Source organism: Emys orbicularis, chromosome 9, assembly GCF_028017835.1.
Source record: "Emys orbicularis isolate rEmyOrb1 chromosome 9, rEmyOrb1.hap1, whole genome shotgun sequence".
Taxonomy (NCBI): Eukaryota; Metazoa; Chordata; order Testudines; family Emydidae; genus Emys; species Emys orbicularis.
In genome coordinates this window covers 63,836,579-63,856,821 of record NC_088691.1, presented here as the reverse complement: position 1 = coordinate 63,856,821, position 20,243 = coordinate 63,836,579, and the positions used below count along the sequence as shown (strand labels likewise).

General features: G+C 37.7%; 1 protein-coding gene across 1 annotated transcript in view; it reads left to right on the top strand.

Annotated features, from left to right (window-relative positions):
- Nucleotides 1-7,494: 7,494 nt before the first annotated feature.
- PIK3CB (phosphatidylinositol-4,5-bisphosphate 3-kinase catalytic subunit beta) overlaps nucleotides 7,495-20,243 on the top strand; it is a 108,760-nt gene continuing 96,011 nt past the window's right edge. Inside the window, exon 1 of the mRNA XM_065410609.1 lies at nucleotides 7,495-7,661. Coding sequence (XP_065266681.1) covers nucleotides 7,509-7,661 — 153 coding nt within the window. The 5' untranslated portion in view covers nucleotides 7,495-7,508. The remainder of the gene's footprint in view (nucleotides 7,662-20,243) is intronic.

Genomic DNA, 20,243 nt, shown 5'->3' with positions numbered 1-20,243 from the left:
TGGGTTCTTTACAACTAGTCCATCACCAATAATAAAGATTCTGCAGGTCAAATTATGCCTTCCAGGTACAACCAGCGCAGCCTTCCAGTGCAACTCCAATGTAAATGAGAGCATAATATGGTTATACAGATGTAACAAAGACATAATTTGACTTTCAGCATCTTTATTACTGTTGGTGATCTGCTGACAGGAATTAACCTTGTTCAGTTTTTAGATCCTTGGGTGAGTCTCTAGGGTTGGTAGTATTTAAGACAGACAAACCTTGCAAACTGACCAAATTTGATCTAAAATTACTGACACACACAAATATGAAACACCGAAGTACTACTTTTTAAAAAACACTCATTTCAGAGAACTGCACTTTACATAGGAAAATATTTGTGTTATCTAGCAAAATCACAACTTAAAATACTTGTAACTTCAAATGGTATATAATATTGAGCTGTGCTTCTAGTAAATTAAAATAATCTTTAACTAGATACTAGAAACACCAAGATTAAGTGCTGCCTTAATTACTTCCTCCTTTTGTATGATAAATGGTTTTTACAATGACAGTAGACACAAATAGTTTTGAGCTTAGGAGCCTGAAATAGCACTTTTTTCCTTTAGCTGAAATCTCTTAAATACTTCTCATGGTTCCCTTTGCCATCCGGATGTCTTCTTGGCACAATTTCAGTTACTAGATGTGAGGGTTGTTAGTTAGTCACCACGTGTTGTACAGTTTGGCCCATGACTCATTCTCACAGCAGTCCCATGTTTGTGACCAGTACTGTTCCCTTGACCTTTATGATGTCAGCTAGTGGCAGAACTAGAATCATGATTGGATATTGTTTCTAAAAGACACTAATCTGTTTCACTAATGAACAAAATGTTAAGTAAACATCTCACTAAATGAGTGCTTAGTTGTGTTAAAGTTTGCATCCTGGCTTCTTGAAATGTTCCAAACTACAGATTAACATAGGTAATTTCTAGTTTTAACCAAAAATATGAATGGAACCTGAAAGGTTTCTGATAATTTACATTGAATGTCAGAAATCAGAAAAAGATCCCAAATAAGTACATTAGGGGTTTTTGTTGTATATTTTTTCTTGGTTACAAAATATTTAGTCAAATCAGTCCCATATCTTTATTGAATATCACTATTTGAATATTGTTCACAGCATCAGAATGAGTTCTGTAATTACAAACTAATCTATTTAATCTTTAACAAAAAGAGGAGGGGGGAACAAAATGTTTGGTTTTTAAATTTCATGTTTCAAATTGAAATGGAGTGACACCCCTCTCCCCCTCCATCCCTACTGCGGCTGATTAAATTAATTCGTTTTGCTGCAGTACGTATAGCAGAACCAATGCCTGACAATAGAGATTTCACTTCCTTTATGACTACCCCAACAAGCAACACTTCTAAGCAGACTTAGGGGATGTGTGTGATGTAGAACAAATATAACTTTGTTAAATTAGAGCAAAGGTTGCTCAAGTGAATTTCCTGTCACTAAAAATCAGGGCAATTGCCAGTTACGGCATAACATGCTAGAGACAGTAGCGGTGAGGGTGATTGAATGGGGAGATACAAATACTAGACAATTCACAATATTGAAAAAAATTCATTTTAAAACAATGCATTTAAAGTATTCATTTCCCTCGATTTTTTTTCAGAACTGATATCTCATATTAATATTGAAAAGTTTGTCTTCGCAACCAGAGGTGCTTGAAATGTAACTTTCTTCAAAGAAAAAAGCTTAAAATCTCAGTTGCCAGGGCAAACTTTCCACTTGACATAGGTAGGTGAATCTGATTAATGTTAAATATGTTCATGCTGGCACCAATTCCATTCTTGGGAACTACTTAGTTTTTCTACGTGTTTTAATTTTAACATGATCTCAGTCAACATGGATTTGCTTTGAGGACCAGCTGATTGGAAACCATATACAAGAAATGAAAGAAAAAATGCAGAATGAAAATGGGAGTTCCCAGGTTTTTTGCTGGTCTTCAGTCGAGAAAAAAAATGTGCTTTGTAAGCATTTGTGTTCCTAAAAGTTATAAATGAAGGCTACTTGTTTTTAAGGTGAACCCTGCTACTCCATCTCAGTGACCACAAGCAAAATGTTACTAAATCTGAATCTTTAGTTTGATGCAGGCTGTCTCTAACAATTAGATTTTTGTGGTTCCATATAGAAGATGCAGAGATGAACAGAAACCTTCTGAAATGGCTCCAATCCTTTTCTTTCTGACTGAACCGAGCAGGTCATAATGGGCAATTGTTTCTTCACTCCCATAGCCCCTCACCTTCTGATACCCACAAGTGTTTTCCCTTGTATTATTTATCATTTACTGATAGATGAAGCCACTGGAAGACCTCCTTAGGCCACACAAACTGAAGTGCTAGCAGCATGCAGGTAACATCCAGCTCTACATCTGTTAGATTAAACAGGAATAGCACCATCTTCCAGCTTTCTCCATGCTTAGCCAAAATCAGAATATGGTTGAAGGGCAGTTGTCTAAAGTTGAATTTAGGTGACGCTGGTAAGAGAGCGGCTGCTTTGTAACATACCTGATTTATCAAAGGGCTTCTGCATTTGAGTTAAATAGCCCTACAGCTTTATGGTCCTTCTGGACTCGAAAGTGATATTGGATACCCAAATAGCCATAGTGCCAAAAAATGCTCACTATCATCTGTGATGGGCCAGAAGATTGTGTTCAATGCTGTCCTACATGGACCTAGCCATGAAGATAGATCACATACAGGCTTGACTGTTGTAACTCACATGTATTTAGGAATGGAGCCACACCTCCTGAAACAGTCCAGTTTGTACAAAATACAGTAGTGCATCTGCTCAGTAGAACAGGTTGCCATGAGCATAACCATCAGTGCTCCACTGTCTGCCGTGATTCACTGTTGAACAGAATACAGTTTAAAGTCTCTGCATGTTAGCCAAAGTCCTCCATAAGTTAGTCTCTAGCTACCGAAGAGAGCTTTTCTCCTTTTACTACCATTATCTCCCGTGGCAGCTACATTGCCTTGGAACATAATTGTCAACTGATAGGGGGAAGACTCATGATTGTAGGAGACAGAACTTTCACTGGATCAGAACCTAGACTATCGCAAGAGGTAAGTGTGACTGCAGCACTAAACTTTGCAATCCCTATATGCCATTTCCTAGCTTTGAATTATCTTTTTAGAAAATGTAATAAAGACCTAAACTGATGGGCTCCACCTAAACCAAAATGGTACCAGATTGCTGGCACTTAGTTTAAAAACTGCTCTGCAACCTTTTTAATTTTAAGGGCTGGGGGAATGCCGACAAGTGCATAGGAGCATGTGGTTTGGACAGAGACATCCCTTAGGGGAGGATCTATTAATGGAGATTCTCTATGTCCTAGTAAGGAGGAGAGGATGGAAGGTGATAAAATATGGGTAGGATCTGATGAGAAACAGTCAAATGAAAAAGAGTCCCATTCAATTACATCATGTAGTGGCAGACAGCTAAAAAGTGACAAGTTTTTAAAGTGCTTATATACAAATGCTAGAAGTCTAAATAATAAGATGGGTGAACTAGAGTGCCTCATATTAAATGAGGATATTGATATAATAGGCATCACAGAAAATTAGTGGGGTGAGCATAATCAATAGGACACAGTAATACCAGGGTACAAAATATATTGAAAGGACAGAAGAGGTTGTGCTGGTAGGGGAGTGGCACTATACGTGAAAGAAAGCATAGAATCAAATGAAGTAAAAATCTTAAATGAACCAAACTATACCATAGAATCTCTATAGATAGTAATCCCAATCTATAAAAATAAAAATATAGCAGTAGGGATATATTACCGACCACCTGACCAGGATGGTGATAGTGACTGTGAAATGCTCAGGGAGATTAGAGAGGCTATACAAATAAAAAAAATCAACAATGGGGGATTTCAACTATCCCCATATTGACTGGATATGTCTCCCCTCAGGACAGGATGCAGAAGTAAAGTTTCTTGACACTTTAAATGACTGCTTCTTGGAACAGCTAGTCCTGGAACCCTCAAGAGGAAAGGCAATTCTTGATTTAGTCCTAAGTGGAGCACAGGATCTGGTCCAAGAAGTGAATATAGCTGGACTGCTCGCAGAAACCATTCCCTGTACACAGCATGCTCTGTCCATGCAATGTCCATATTCAACTTTATTCTTCACCTCATCTTATGTTCCAGGCTTATTTTATCTATTGTAAATGTTTCCCTGGCTACTCCCCCTTATTTTAGCTAGTTCAGACATTTTGTTTCTAGCATGCTGATCCATTTACCTCCCTAATCCTGTCTACCAAGAAATGAGACCTTAACCATGTCCAATTGCTCGTGTCAAGCCAGGCTTGCAGTACTTCAGTTGCTGTTTAAGCTGACTCCAAGCCCCACCTCCTTCCATTACTGCCTCTGAGTCACCTGTGTGGAATAAAGTCCTGCAGCCACTTGACGAAAAATCGGTTACTTACCTGTACTGTAACTAACTTGTTTTTTGAGATGTGGGTGCAGATATGTATTCCATGAGCCCATGGGTGTTTATGAAGTCTGACACACAGTATAACTATTATTTATCTGTAATTTGATTACATGACTGACAAAAAATAAGTGGCAAACTATAATATACTGCTTCTGGATGTACCTACATGTATAGGTACCTTTACTTCCAGGTAGGGATGTAAATACCATTTAAAAATTTAACTGTTTAAACGATTAAAAATATTTAAATGGTTAACCGATTAAAGGGCCGGGGCTGCTGGGGTTGGGGCCACTCGGGGCGGCACAGGGGTTAACGGTTAAGGCGGGTTAATCGGTAAGACTAATTCTTACCAGTTAACATTTTACATCCCTACATCCAGGAGGGACTTTTTTTTTTTTTTTTTTTTTTTTGGTAATGGTGTTCACATTTTGCTATGTCAGCAAGACACTACATCAAAGGTAGACTTGTTAGCACTGCAATAGTCAACAATTTGATTTCATTGCAGTTGCTGCATTTTGTTTTTAATTTCCCTGTACATAAGTGTATCAGAAGAGGATCGCACTTGAGTCTGCTGCTCTTGCAAATAGCACTTCTGTGGCTCCAGAAGGCACAGCAGCTGAGTAAAACCGATATCCTTCAAGTTGAAATCCCACTTCTCCTGCTGATGTTGTAGTAGAAGTGCTTAGTGGTGAAATAATACAGGTCTGATCCCAGAGTACAGAGCAGAAACAAGGAGAAGGGAAAGAAGGATAAAAGCAGAGGAGATGTGACTAGATTGCTAGTACCAGATTTTATTTAATCTTGGACGGACCGTGATTGCCTCATCTCATATTGTTGGATAAAAAGGTTTGGAGTGCTACAAAGGCAGCTTGTTTTGTCTATGAAGGAGTGCTTTTCTGCAGTCTTGTGACCCTCCCCACCCTATAGTAAATGGAGCAGTGTTGACTGGGTCTGGAGGGAGCATTGTCCAGCCTTCCTCAACTGGAGGGTAATGTTGAATGCTGTGATGCTTTTGAGGAAGATAGAAGGGGTAGTGTATGGGTGGAGGTGGGGGTGATGGAAAGATAGAATTTGGGGAAAAGAAGAACTGGCGGGACTGTTGGGAGGGTGAGAAAGACACCCAGGATATGTCTTCACTACTGGCCAGATCGGCGTGCAGCGATCGATCCAGCGGGGATCGATTTATTGCATCTAGTCTAGACGCGATAAATCAATCCCCGAGCACTCTCCCGTCGACTCCTGTACTCCAGCTCGGTGAGAGGCGCAGGCAGAGTCAACGGGGGAGCGGCAGCAGTTGACTCACCGTAGTGAAGACACCACGGTAAGTTGATCTAAGTACGTCGACTTCAGCTACGTTATTCACGTCGCGGAAGTTGTGTAACTTAGATTGATCCCCCCAGTGTAGACCAGGCCTCAGAATACAAAGCCGGGGAAATCAAGCAGAAAGAACTAACTGAACTGATTCATATTGGTGTTGATTGTGTGTGAGTTTCTTTTGTTGTCTAGTCAGTGCAATTAGATGTAGTAATTAGCTGGATTCATAGCAAATGAGAACTCTATCACCCTCCCAAAGATATAGAGTAGGAGATTCCTGCCCCTAGACAAAAAGGACATTAAACCCCAATAAGGGGTTTTATAGACTTATAAACATGTTGCTTTTATAATCCTTAATCACTCTATTTGTGAGTAGGTAGCAGCCAGTGTAAGCTTGTTAAATATAAAAAGTATTTGAAGAGAGATGTGCTTTGTTTTTATATTTCTATATTGCTGAACGTTGTATGTACAGCATGCATTTTACCTGCATTAAAAATATTGTTTTAGGAAATGTTGAAAGTAGATGTGTTTGGGGGGGATTTCATTTTATCTAACTCAGAATTTGTCATTTTATTATGTTTAAGATATCTGAAAATGACAACTTAAACTTTGATTTTCAATGTCACACATTTTACTACCAGTTTTGAATATAGTGTTAATCAAATCAGTTAGAAAATATTTTCAATTTACACATTTCTTTATATGCAACTCAAAAGCAGTGTTTTTTACTCCACTAATGTTACAGTTCCTCATATTAATAGTTTTTCATTAGTTCAATAGGAAAAAATTAAATATTCCACTCTTGTGCCTTTATTCAATATCACACATGATACTATGAATGTAATTGATTTCTTAATCTGTACATTTTTAATTTATATACATGTGAACACCACATTTTATGAAATATGTTAATTTCTATAATCTTAGATTTGATAGCTCAGAAATATTCCCAATAATATTTAGGATCTTATCTTAGTACAAATATGTACTTTATTATTATTATGGTTGTGAACACCTACCTAGAATAGATTGGAATTAGTTGAGACTTTAAATATTGCAGAAATATGTAAACCTTTATGATCATTCCTGATAACATAATAGAATGCAGTAGAACATACATTTCGTTAGAATATACATGCTACCGTATATTCAGATATATAAACAGATTTGTTTGGTCCATTTTCCTATTCATTTGGTATTTTAACCATTTCTAGTCTGTACAAGTTTTTGACCACTACTTTAAACAGAGGTTGGTAGGTAGGTAAATTAGTGAAAAATGTGTATATATAATTAATCGTAGTTGGTAATTTAGGCCTTGATCCTGCAACCACAAAGAAGTACCTTTAGTCACTTGTGTAGTCTCTGAGAAGAATAGGAGTACCAGCCTACAAAGTTGATTACTTGCATATATTTGCAGTTATCAGGCATCTCAGGCTCCAGTAGGGTTGCCAACCCTCCAGGATTGTCCTGGAGTCTCCAGGAATTAAAGATTAACCTTTAATTAAAGGTTATGTTATGTGACGAAACCTCCAGGAATATGTCCAACCACAATTGGTAACCCCTAGGCTCCAGTCTTGAAAGATGATTTGTGCAAGCAGACCCATACAAAATCTCAGAAGAATTTAAAATGTCTGACTATAAAATGCTGAGTTTTACTGAATTTTAATTTTTTCCCTAGGTTATGATGTGGTTATGATATTCAGGTTCCATAATGCCTCCTGCCATGACAGACATCCTTGACATCTGGGCAGTGGATTCACAGATAGGAGCTGATGGCTTAATCTCTGTGGACTTCCTGCTCCCAACTGGAACCTACATCAACCTGGATGTACCTCGAGATGCCACCATATGCCATATTAAACAGGTAAATTAGTGATTGGCTTGCTATTTTAAATGAGCTCCATCGCTGATTTTGTTGAGAAGTACTTTATATATTAAATGTTATTTAAAAGTCTTCTAATAAGCTTTTAGAAGCTTGTTCCTGTCTATGAAACCAAGGTGCAACTTTAAAAAGTGAATAAAATGTAAACTTGTGCAATGTCTTACTTAGACTGTAGACCGCATGAAACAATAGCTCCAAAAAGTGTGAACTGCTCCCATTCTTCTGATCGAGTGTTACCTCTGAAACCTAACGATGACAATTTAAATGTCAGCATTAACTATTTCACTGCTGATTATTTTAGCACAGAATCTAGCTGTGCCCATCTCGCAACCCCAAAATTCTTCCTATGCCTTCTCAGGGACTAAAAACCCCAACCACCCCTTAATCATCAGCCAGAACCTTAGCTTCTCTACATGACAAATCTATGATGAAATTATACATTGTCTCACCCACCCTCAAAAAATCTAAGTTGAAGGCTGAAAGGGTGAGAACATTGCAAAATGAATTAAATTAAATATTCAAATAAATAACACAGGGGCTATTATACTGAATATATTATTTTAATATTTAACTCAAAGTGGAGGTTTTTTAAATTTAGAAATCCTGCAAGTTTCATTTAGTCTGCTATAGAAGCATGGGGGCCAGTGTACTCCCAGTTATACCTCCATACATTTGGAGTTACACCATTGACTTCAGTGGAGTAACTCAAGATCTACATTGGTGTGACTGAGAACAGAATTTGTCTCCTGGAGCCTTGCACAGATTTTAGTTTTAGTTCTCTGTGGCATACACCATGTTTTGACTATAACGATTTAAAGTACTTCTGTTAATATTATTTAAGTAATAAAACAATTTATTTTTCATTTAGCTTATATTTTGGAGGCACACATGGAGTGTGCAGTGTAGAAAATCTGAGCTAGATCTCTAATGTGAGCATGTCTTGCTGTGGCTTTGGAAAATGGAACAATGCATTTAGGTGTGTGTAGCTGTTGGTTCAGCAAAGAGTATGTATTGTGAATATAACTTTCTTTAAGCGATACAGCTAAATTTAAAAAAATCACACATCTGATTTTTTTACCTGTCGTCAAAAGTTGCACCTAAGATTACTGTAAGCAATAGGTTAAAGAAAATGTTTTCCATTTTTCTCAGTTTGTTTCAGGCATCAACAGCATTTTATACCCATATTCAGTTTCCTCTGTAGTAACTCAGTTTGCTATTTGTGTGTGACACAAAAACAAGAGAGACATCCATTGTAAACATAGGTAAATATGACTGTAAAACCCCAACTTTTCTGGTGGACTCAAAGGAAGGTGTAATGTCTGATAGTATTTTAACTATTTTTTTAAAAATTGACAATATTTCCATTTAGAGAGACAAGGTGGGTGAGGTAGTACCAACCCTGTAAGCTCAAAAGCTGACTCTTTCACCAACAGAAGTTGGTCCAATGAAAGATATTCCCTCACTCACCTTGTCTCTCTAATATCCTTTGGTCAACCTGGCTACAACAACACCGCATACAATATTTCCATTTGACAGTGTTCTTTTCATCTAAGGTCCCTGGGTTCCAGTATGTTGATTGACGGTAGTAGTAATTCTTAGAAGTGTCTTATTTGGGGCATCAGTGTAAAGAGAGTGAAAGCTTTGATTATTAAACTTGTTAAATGCTTTTTTTCCTGTAATGAACTTGGAACATCCTTGCCCATGTGTTCTAGAAACAGCTGGTTTTAATGTTCCTGTAATGTTTGTATCAAAGAGGGCTTTTACCTTTTCCTCCCCCAAGTCTTTAATTACTTTGGGATGTATTACTGTATTTTTATTTTTCAAAAGACAGTGGTGTAAACAGTCCATCCAGCAAATGAATGTCTTGCATAATTGTAAAAGGATGAATAGAATAAACTCTGGTTCCCAACATTCCTAGTTATTTTGTTCTTTAACTTGAAGCAATGGGGCTGATCTGCTTTCGTTTAAGGAGTAGTAGATTGAATGCATGGTAGGGAAGTATGTACAAAAACAGTCTTCTGCATTCTTAAACTCAAAGGTCATAAAACTGACTTGTAAGAGACCTCTTTGCTGATATCCATGCATAGGTACTGTACTGTGCTTTTATAAAGTATAAAAAATATTAGGTGGGATTTCAGATTTATTTTGTACCATGGATCTGAAGTTCATATAATATTCTAATTTCTAACCTAAGTTTGGTGCCATATTTTGACTGTTGAGGTGTAGCATATCTAAGTGCTCTAGCTCAGTAGAAGACTTCTTTAAAAGAGGGACTAACAGGCCTAAACCTTACCCATACATTGGTTTTATGTTTGTTTCTTTGAGATTTCAGTATCAGTCCTTTTAAAGCAGGGCTGATAAAGACCCACATCCTCAGCTGGAAGATGCACAAAGAAACCCAAGGTGCTATGTTCGTTGTCATCACGGATGCACAAATGAACCTATTCCTTTAGCTCTACTGTCTGTCTTTTATTATTACTTTTATTTATCAAGGACAATACAGATATAGGAGAAGTTGTTTCTCTGAGGAGGTTACGGCCTAGTTATCTGGTCTGTTTTTGCTAGGAGTCAGACTATTAAAATGGTTGTAAATGTTCCTTGGCCATAAGGATGGTGATCATGAAAAAGGCATTAAAAAGCTTTTAACTTGAGATACTCAGTGAGCCTCTTTGATCCAACAGTAAAGTAGAGGGGCTCCTTACTTTCCATGTGTCTAGGGAATACCCAGTGTTCAAATTACAGATTGTATTTGTACAAATTACAGATTACAAATTTCAAGTGCTTATGGTTTCAGGAGTGGAAAGAAACATCTCACCTTACTTCATTTAAATTATATTTTTCACTCAAATTCTGCAGGATTGCCATGGACTTCATTCCTAAACGATGACACAGTCTGAAACTTTCAATGGGCTTCTAAATCTACAATAGAATACCTCTGTTCCCTTCCTGATCTCCTCCCTCCTCCATCTTGCCTCAGAGCTTAAAATAAGGGGACTCTTTAGCTGCTTGGGGCACCCTATCTTACTTGTCTTGGCTAATGAGAGACAGAAAGGCATCCTTTAAAAAGTGGAAGTTAAATCCTAGTGAGGGAAATGGAAAGGAGCATAAACTCTGGCAAATGAAGTGTAAAAATATAATTAGGAAGGCCAAAAAAGAATTTGAAGAACAGCTTGCCAAAGAATCAAAAAGTAATAGCAAAAAAATTTTAAGTACATCAGAAGCAGGAAGCCTGCTAAATAATCAGTGAGGCCACTGGACGGTTGAGATGCTAAAGGAGCACTCAATGACTCTAAGGCCATTGGAGAGAAACTAAATGAATTCTTTGCATCAGTCTTCACGGCTGAGGCTATGAGAGAGATTCCCAAAACTGAGCCATTCTTTTTAGGTGACAGATCTGAGGAACTGTCCCAGATTGAGGTGTCATTAGAGGAGTTTTGGAAACAAACTGATAAATTAAACAGTAATAAGTCACCAGGACCAGATGGTATTAACCCAAGAGTTCTGAAGGAACTCAAATGTGAAATTGCAGAGCTACTAACTGTAGTTTGTAACCTATCCTTTAAATCAGCTTCTGTACCAAATGACTGGAGGATGGCTAATTTTTAAAAAGAGCTCTAGAGGTGATCCTGGCAATTACAGGCCGGTAAGCCTGACTTCAGTACTGGACAAACTGGTTGAAACTATAGTAAAGAACAAAATTGTCAGGCTCATAGATGAACATAACTTGTTGGGGAAGTGTGAACAATTCTTTGAGGGGGTCAACAAGCATGTGAACAAGGGGGTGCAGTGGATATAATGTACTTAGATTTTCAATAAGCCTTTAATAAGGTCCCTCACCATAGGGTCTTAAGCAAAGTAAGCTGTCATGGGATAAGAGGGAAAGTCCTCTCATGGATTGGTGACTGGTTAAAAGATAGGAAACAAAGGGTAGGAATAAATGGCCGGTTTTCAGAATGGAGAGAGGTAAATAGTAGTGTCCCCCATAGGTTTGTACTGGGACCAGTCCTATTCAGCATACTCATAAATGATCTGGAAAAAGGGGTAAAATTTGCAGATGATACAAAACTACTCAAGATAGTTAAGTCCCAGGCAGACTGCGAAGAGCTACAAAAGGATATCACAAAACTGGGTCACTGGGCAACGGAATGGCAGATGAAATTCAATGTTGATAAATGCAAAGTAATATATATTGGAAAACATAATCCCAATTATACATATAAAATGATGGGGTCTAAATTAGCTGTTACCACTCAAGAAAGAGATCTTGGAGTCATTGTGGATAGTTCTCTGAAAGCATCCACTCAGTGTGCAGTGGCAGTCAAAAAAGGGGTCTATTAAAAGAGTGGGTGAGTAAGGTTCTGTGGCCTACAATGTGCAGGAGGTCAGACTAGATGATCATGATGGTCCCTTCCCTTTTAGAGATGGGGTAATTGAGCCACAGAGCCATTAGTTCTCTGCTGCCCTGCCCCTTGTGTAGTCATTTACACATGTACAGATCAGAATGGAAGCATCGTACACCCACATTGCACTGATGTACATGACTACACAAAATACAGGACAGTCAAGAATTGGGGCCATAGAGATTGCGACTCGCCCAGGCAGTCTGTGGCATTATTGGGAACTGAATCAAATCTATGGAATCCCAGTCTGCTGCCCATCTCTCTGGATAATGTGCAAGACAGATTGTAGACAATAAAATTATGCAAGAAGATAGTGGTTTTTAACTGTAATACATGAAAAAAGACACACAACTTCAGATTTGTGAATCCAGGGATCAGTGACCCTAAAATAGTCTGAGTTTTGAAATTATGTGGGAATTGTTTTGCCAGGAGAACTTTTAAGAAAATGAAGAAAATTCTGAAGTAGTTCATCTGACAGTTGGAAACTGGATATGTATTGAAGTTTTCTTTTCATTCAGGCCCTGTTTAATTTTCATATATATCAGTAAAATCACAAATGGATATTTTTGTTCGTTCCTAAATTTTTTAATGAAATTTTCTTAAATTTCTTTTAGTTTTAATATATTATCTCTCCCTCCCACCCCCGCACCTCCCATTGACCCTTTCGGCTACTAATTCTGTGCTCTCCTTTCCCCTCATATTTTAAGCACATAACTCAAGGTTCCTCCTTCATAAATCAAGCCCCGGCTATTTAATTTACATCCAATGAGACTTGCAGCCATCAAATTCAAATATATTCATTTAAGGCTTCATTTTGTTTAGTTTCCCTCTCCTATCTGGCCCTTTGAATAAAGCATTAATTGTATTAAACACCTCTTTTAATTCAATTTTGAGAGAGGATAAAGTCTTAGTAATAAGTAATTATGAAGCCACCTGAAAGAGGCCTGCTGTTAATATTTGATGTGCAAAAAATATACACTTTAAAGTCTTTTTGTAATTGGATTTATTTTTTGTCTGTCCATGCTTGACAAATATGAAGAACATTTACAAATTTATACTGATTAAACAGCTGTGGCATTGTATGTGCCAAGAGCACTCATGTTTTGTTCCATATCAATTTGAAGTGTTTCATAAAATGCACTGAATGTAACATTTTTGTGGCTTTTCTTAAAGTATAAAAAGTTGAATCATTTTGGTGCTGTTTTCCATATGAAGAACTCAGCCTCTAGGGCTGATAAACATAAAGATGGAAATTCAGTATTGGAAGGTCAAGAGCAACTTCCCTATAGCCAAAAGAATCATGCAAGTGTCTTACAATGGAAACTTCAGTGGAGATTCTTAATTCCAGTCTCAAAAAGTGTTAGTGGAATATAAGCAAACATTGCAGAGCATAACAGTTGGAGACTTGAGAAATATACCTTTTGTTTCTAGCAACACAGAATTGGATGTCTTTCAAACCCAGCTTTCTTTACTGTAAATAAACAATAGCCCTATTTTATTCAAATTAGATGCATGGACTGACTTGGTCATCTAGTGAGACAGCTCAATTGATCTTGATTTAAAGTGCATTTCTCCAAAGCTGGAGCAGGGACCCAGAGAATGACCAGCAAAATGATTATTTGAAGCAACACTTCTCTCCTACCTCTGGCCTTAATTGGTCTCAAGCGCCATTTCAGGGGGTTAGAGGTGCATGTATCACCTGTTAAAAATAACCTAAAAATAAATATATAAATTAAATTTTAAAAAAGTAATTATATATATATATATAAAAATAGTAAAGGAGGTTTCTAGCCCTCTCATTGTGGACAGACTTCACAATACGAAAAACTTTCTACCTGAATGCTTTATTTATATTGTGAAGGCTGTCCACAATGAGAGGGCTAGAAACCTCCTTTACTACAGAAGCAAACTAGCTGAGATTAGTATTGATATTTTACAGGTCTCAAAAAATCAAGGGAATCCCAGTTGCAAACTTCAGAGCTCCAAAGATCATCTTTTTATTTTCCCTCAGGCTGGTAGAGTCCTAGAAATGGTATGTTCAGCTTCCTCTGGAGATCCTTATATTGCTGTATAAAAAATCACCTGCTAAGTAAAGTAGGATTTTTAATTTGCTCCAGAGGGAGACTTTGACCAGAGAGATGACCAGATTTGTAGACAAAGTGGGGAATTAAAAAGTCAGGATAAAAGGGGAAGACTTTCAAGACTTTGGCAGAGATGTAAAGGAACCCAAGTCCCCCTAAAAAGGAGGAAAAAACCTCATGCCTATTGTCTAAATAGGCTAGGTGGGTCAGAGGAATGCTAATGAAATAATGAAGCCTTTTCACTTCTAATTCAATGGTTTAAATAGAGTATATGTCAGCAGTGATCTATGGGCTCCTAAACTACCATTGGATGGTTTCAGAGTAGCAGCCGTGTTAGTCTGTATCCGCAAAAATAACAGGAGTACTTGTGGCACCTTAGAGACTAACAAATTTATTAGAGCATAAGCTTTCGTGGGCTACAACCATGTCAAGGCTGTATCCCCACTTTGAACTTTAGGGTACAAATGTAGGGGCCTGCATGAAAACTTCTAAGCTTATCTACCAGCTTAGCTCTGGTCCGCTGCCACCATCTTAAGAATTCCCTCCCTGGGAAGCCTTGAGAAACCTTTCACCAATTCCCTGGTGAATACAGATCCAAACTCCTTGGATCTTAAACAAGGAGAAATTGACCCTTCCCCCCTCCTTCCTTTCACCAACTCCTGGTGAATACAGATCCAAACCCCCTTTGGATCTTAAAACAAGGAGAAATCAATCAGGTTCTTAAAAAGAAGGCTTTTAATTAAAGCAAAAGGTAAAAATCATTCTGCATCCGAAGAAGTGGGTTGTAGCCCACGAAAGCTTATGCTCTAATAAATTTGTTAGTCTCTAAGGTGCCACATTGGATGGTTGTGACTATGTGAAACAGGGTGGTTTTCTCAAACCATTCCTTAGTGAACAAGTGACCACAGCACAGTCAGCGCCCTTGTTGGCATTCGTCAGCATGTCAGAGGCCAATAATTGAATAACCATGAAGACTGAATTATTTTTTTAATCTGCGGAGGTGGTCCTTCCAGATAATGGCTGCAGAACATAGAGAAGGTGTTCTAGGGACATCTGCAGTGCAGGTACCTTGCTTTTGAGAGGAAATCCTCTGTTCAAAGAATTGTCAGTGTAGTACATTTAAGGGTCTGCAGTATGAGATATTTTAGTTTCCAGTGAGCTGATTATGAGAAGTGTATTGACATGGTGGTGGCGTAATGTTTTTGTCTTCATAAAATAAGACATTCTGTACCTATTAAAATAATTTCATATGCAGTTGTTCTCTTGTATTTTAGAGTAAATGACATCTTCACTAATAATTGAATACTTAAACGAAAAGGGGAATAAATTTTACATTGCAGTCAAATAAATGTATGGTGGAAACCCTAGAAGATAGGAAGAGTGCCAGCATGCCAATATTCAAAAAGGGCAGGTGGGATGACCCAGGTAACAATGAACTGATTAGCCTGACATTATTTCTGAGTGAAATAATGGAAAAATCCATATGTCATTAAGCTGATAAAGAATTAAAGGATAGGAATATAATGTCAACATGGTTTTACAGAAAACCGTTCTCGTCAAACATCTTATTTTGTTCTTTGAGATTACACGTTGGGTTTACAAAATATGATTGTGTAGATGTAATATATTTAGACATTTTTGTAAAGTGTTTGACTTAGTACCTCACAACATTTTGATTAAAAAGTAGCATAAATAATATGATATCAATAGAGCATATGTTAAATGGGTTAAGTGGCTAAGTGACAGATCTCAAAAAGTAGTCATCCGTGGGGGTGTCATCATCGAATGGGGGTGTTCTGAGGGAGGTGTCATAGGGATCTGTATGAGGCCCAGTGCTATTAAACAGTTTTATCAATGATCTAGAAGTAGATACTATGGATAAAATACTGACACAAAGATTGGTGAAGTGATAAATAATGATGGGGCCAGGGCAATCGTACAGAGTGATCTGGGTTGCTTGGTAACCTGGGCTTATCCAAATAAAATGCATTTTAATACAGCCAAATGCAAAATTATACATTTAGGAAAAAGGAATGCAGGCCATATCTGTAGAATGGGGGAACTGTTCCTTGGAAAGCACTGACTCTGAAAAGAATGAGATCATTTGAATGTATAAACAAGAGTAGTGAGTTAGGAGTAGGGAGTTCGTTTTACCTCTTTATATGGCACTGGTGAGGCCTATTCTGGAATACTATATTTGCTTCCTATTTTTAAAAGGATGTTGAAAAACTGGAAAAGATGGAGTAAAGGGCCAAAAATGATTTGAGGACTGGAGAAAATGCCAGTGAGATACTTAAAGCTCAGTCTGGTTAACTAATCAAAATAGATTGAGATGTGAAAGTTTAAATACTTTCACGGCGAGAAAATGCAGATAACAAAAGTGTTCTTTAGTTTAGTGGAGAAAAGCATCACAAGAACCAATGGCTGGAAGCTGAAGCCAGACAACAAAAAAATAGAAATAAGACACAGATTTTTAACAGTGAGGGTACTTGTGCATTTGAACAAACTACCAAGGGAATTGTTGGGATTCTGTATCTCTTGATGTTTTCTTATCAAGACTGGATGCCTTTCTGAAAGATATGCTTTAGCCAAATGCAAGTTATTAAGGCTCAATACAGAGGTGATATTGGGTGAAATTTTAAAGGCCTGTAATATACAGGTGGTTAGACTAGATGATTTAATGGTCCCTTCTGGCCTTAAAAATCTATGGAAAAACTGGCTCTACTCAACAGAAGCACTTTGAAGGGTTCTTTGTTTAGCCGAAGATTTAAAATACTTTTGAGATCACACTATTGGTTCTTCAGTTCTTGTTCCAAAAAAGCTTTAGGAAAGCTAGGATATAAAACTTTATACACAAGACTTGAACAGTAGCTGAAGAGACAGAACTCCTTTTCTGTCAATGATTTCAGCTTTCCTGTTATGATGCTTATATCGATGCAATTTAGGAAAGTGTAAAAATGAAAGTAGCTTTAAAAAAAATCTAAATTAAAGGATGTCAGTGAAATATTAACTAGTTTTCCATGTTGAAATGAATAGGTGCAGTGTAACTCAATGTCGGGGGCCTGATTCTGAAATTATGTGCACTTGTGTAAATTAGCAGTAACTCCAGTGGTTACTGCTGGAGAAAAAAACAATGGAAGATTAGAATTGGGCTCATCGTCCATGCTGACCTTTATGAATAGTGGGTTACCTGTAAAAGGCTATTTTATTGTCCTTCTTTACATTTTTCTTTGAAACCCACTTGTGTCATGGTGCCTACAAACGTAACCGTGGTTAGGCAGCTGGCGTCCTGTGACCACTGCTTATCTTATTGATTCTAATAGTCTCATTGTTAGTCTAATATTCTAATAGTCTTGTGCTCCCCACCAGTTTGTCATATCAATCTACAGTAGAACCTCAGAGTTACGAACACCTCAGGAATGGAGGTTGTTCATAACTCTGAAATGTTCATAATTCTGAACAAAACGTTCTGGTTGTTCTTTCAAAAGTTTACAGCTGAACATTGACTTAATACAGCTTTGAAACGTTACCATTGTGACGGTCACCGGATGTGCTGAAACTACCTCTGAGCCCATTTTCCTTGCCAGCTTGGGACTCCAGAACCCTGCCTTGTTGAGCCACACATGCTAGTCTGCTGCAACACAGACCCAGGTCTGAACCACGCCCCCAAAGCTGCAGGCTTTAACAGAAAACCATTCAGCAGGTACTCCCGTCTCCAGCACCCAACACCCAGTTCCCAATGGGATCCAAACCCCAAATAAATCCGTTTTACTCTGTATAAAGCTTATACAGGGTAAACTCATAAATTGTCTGCCCTCTATAACACTGATAGAGAGAGATGCACAGCTGTTTGCTCCCCCAGGTATTAATCACTTACTCTGGGTTAATTAATAATCAAAAGTGATTTTATTAAGTATAAAAAGTAGGATTTAAGTGGTGTCAAGTAATAACAGGCAGAACAAAGTAAGTTACCAAGCAAAATAAAACAAAACACACAAGTCTAAGCCTAATACATTAAGAAACTGAATACAGGTAAATCTCACCCTTAGAGATGTTCCAAAAAGCTTCTTTCACAGATTAGACTCCTTCCTAGTCTGGACCCAATCCTTTCCCCTGGTACAGACCTTGTTAGTTCCAGCAGGCATCTTAGGTGAAAAGCAGGGGATTTCACATGACTGGGGACCCTTCTGTTCTGTTCCACCCCCTTTGATATCTTTGGCACAAGGTGGGGATCTTTTGTCTCTCTGGGTTCCCACCTCTCCTTCTAAATGGAAAAGCACTAGGTTTAAGATGGATTCCAGTACCAGGTGACATGGACACATGTCCTGTGAGACCCCAAGCCTCCATTCTTCCTGGACTGACTCACAGGAACACAGGAAGGCTTGGAAGTAAACAGAGCCATTTACAACCAATTGTCCTAGTTAGTCAATGGCAAGATTCCAAGCCACCATTAATGGCCCACACTTTGCATAATTACAATAGGACTTCAGAGTTATACTTCATATTTCTAGTTACAGATACAAGAATGGATACATGCATACAAATAGGATGAACACACTCAGTAGATTATAAGCTTTGCAGTGATACCTTACAAGAGACCTTTTGCATAAAGAATATTCCAGTTACATTATATTCACACTTATAAACATATTTTTTATAAAGCATATGGAGTGCATCACAACCATGCAAACAAAAAATTCTGCTTTCTCTTTATTTTTTCAGTAGTTTACGTTTAACACAGTACTGTACTGTTTGCCTTTTTATTATTTTTTTGGGGGGGGGTCTCTGCTGCTGCCTGATTGCATACTTATGGTTCCAAATGAGGTGTTTGAGTGACTGTTCAGTTCATAACTCTGGTGTTCGTAACTCAGGTTCTACTGTATTGTGTTAGATGAAACTTCGATTGTAAGCTCCTTTGGGCAGGGATATAATTTATATGTTTGTACCTAGTACAGCGAGGCTCTGGCGTTTAGTGTATCTGTCTCTTGTTTATTATGTAACAACAAAAAATGAAGAAATATGGGTACAATTGTATCACAGATAATCATGTTTACTAAATATACACAAACATGCAAGGCCTAGCTACATACATACTGCTGATGTGGCTTCTAAAACATTGAATGGGTCACAAACTATTTAAAGGGTAGCTACCCTATCCCTATAACACTACAGTATCTCAAACATAAGATGAAAATACCGAAAGTTCATTTTTTGGTTTGATATACTGGTAATTTAAATGTAATAGATAGATGGCATGAAAATTGGTCAAAAGACTTAGTCTGAATTTTTATGGGAAGAAATTGTTGATGGGAAATGTGTTTGCCAAAGGGTAAGGATTTTTTTTTTTTTTTTTTTTTTTAACTCAGCATAGTGATAAAATAAAACCCACAGCTTATTGGAATTACTGAAAAAAGCATGAGACCTGTATAGTATCAGTTGTTTAGCCCAACCACTTTATGTACATAGCTGTGATTTTTAGAACTGTGGAAAGAATTAATATTAAATGGAAACAATGGATACAATTATTTCAGTCTTTTATTTTTTGAAATTCTCAACATGTCTCCCCTTTGCTCACACTCTGTCCCCTACCCCTACTATCTTCTAGATTTTTCACTGTGAATGAGACTAGGAGGAAAAAATGATCCGCAAAAATTTTTGGGAAAGGAGATGGTTGAGATGCGGGGGAGGAGGGAGGCACCAGAGTGGATGGAGGAGAGTGACAGCTTGCTGACCAGCACAAAGGAGCTCTGGTTCTAGGATCTGTCTGTGCTCTGTTATTATTTTAAATCCTCGTCTTCACTATTTTAAAAAAAAAAAAAAGTGAATTTTAACTCCGGTTTCTCCAGGTAAAAATGCAATGAAGATAAGGCATGTTAGTTTTACCACCAGGTAAACTAGGAGAAATCAGCATTATACATCCCCATGGGGGCTGACCTCTCCTAGTTTGCCTCACATAAAACTACTGTGCCTTCTCTTCATTACGATTTTATCTGGAGGTAGCTCACATGCCTTAGTTACCCTGAGATAAAAATATACCTTTTTTTAGCAGTAAAGACAAGGCCTAACAAATACACTGGTATGTA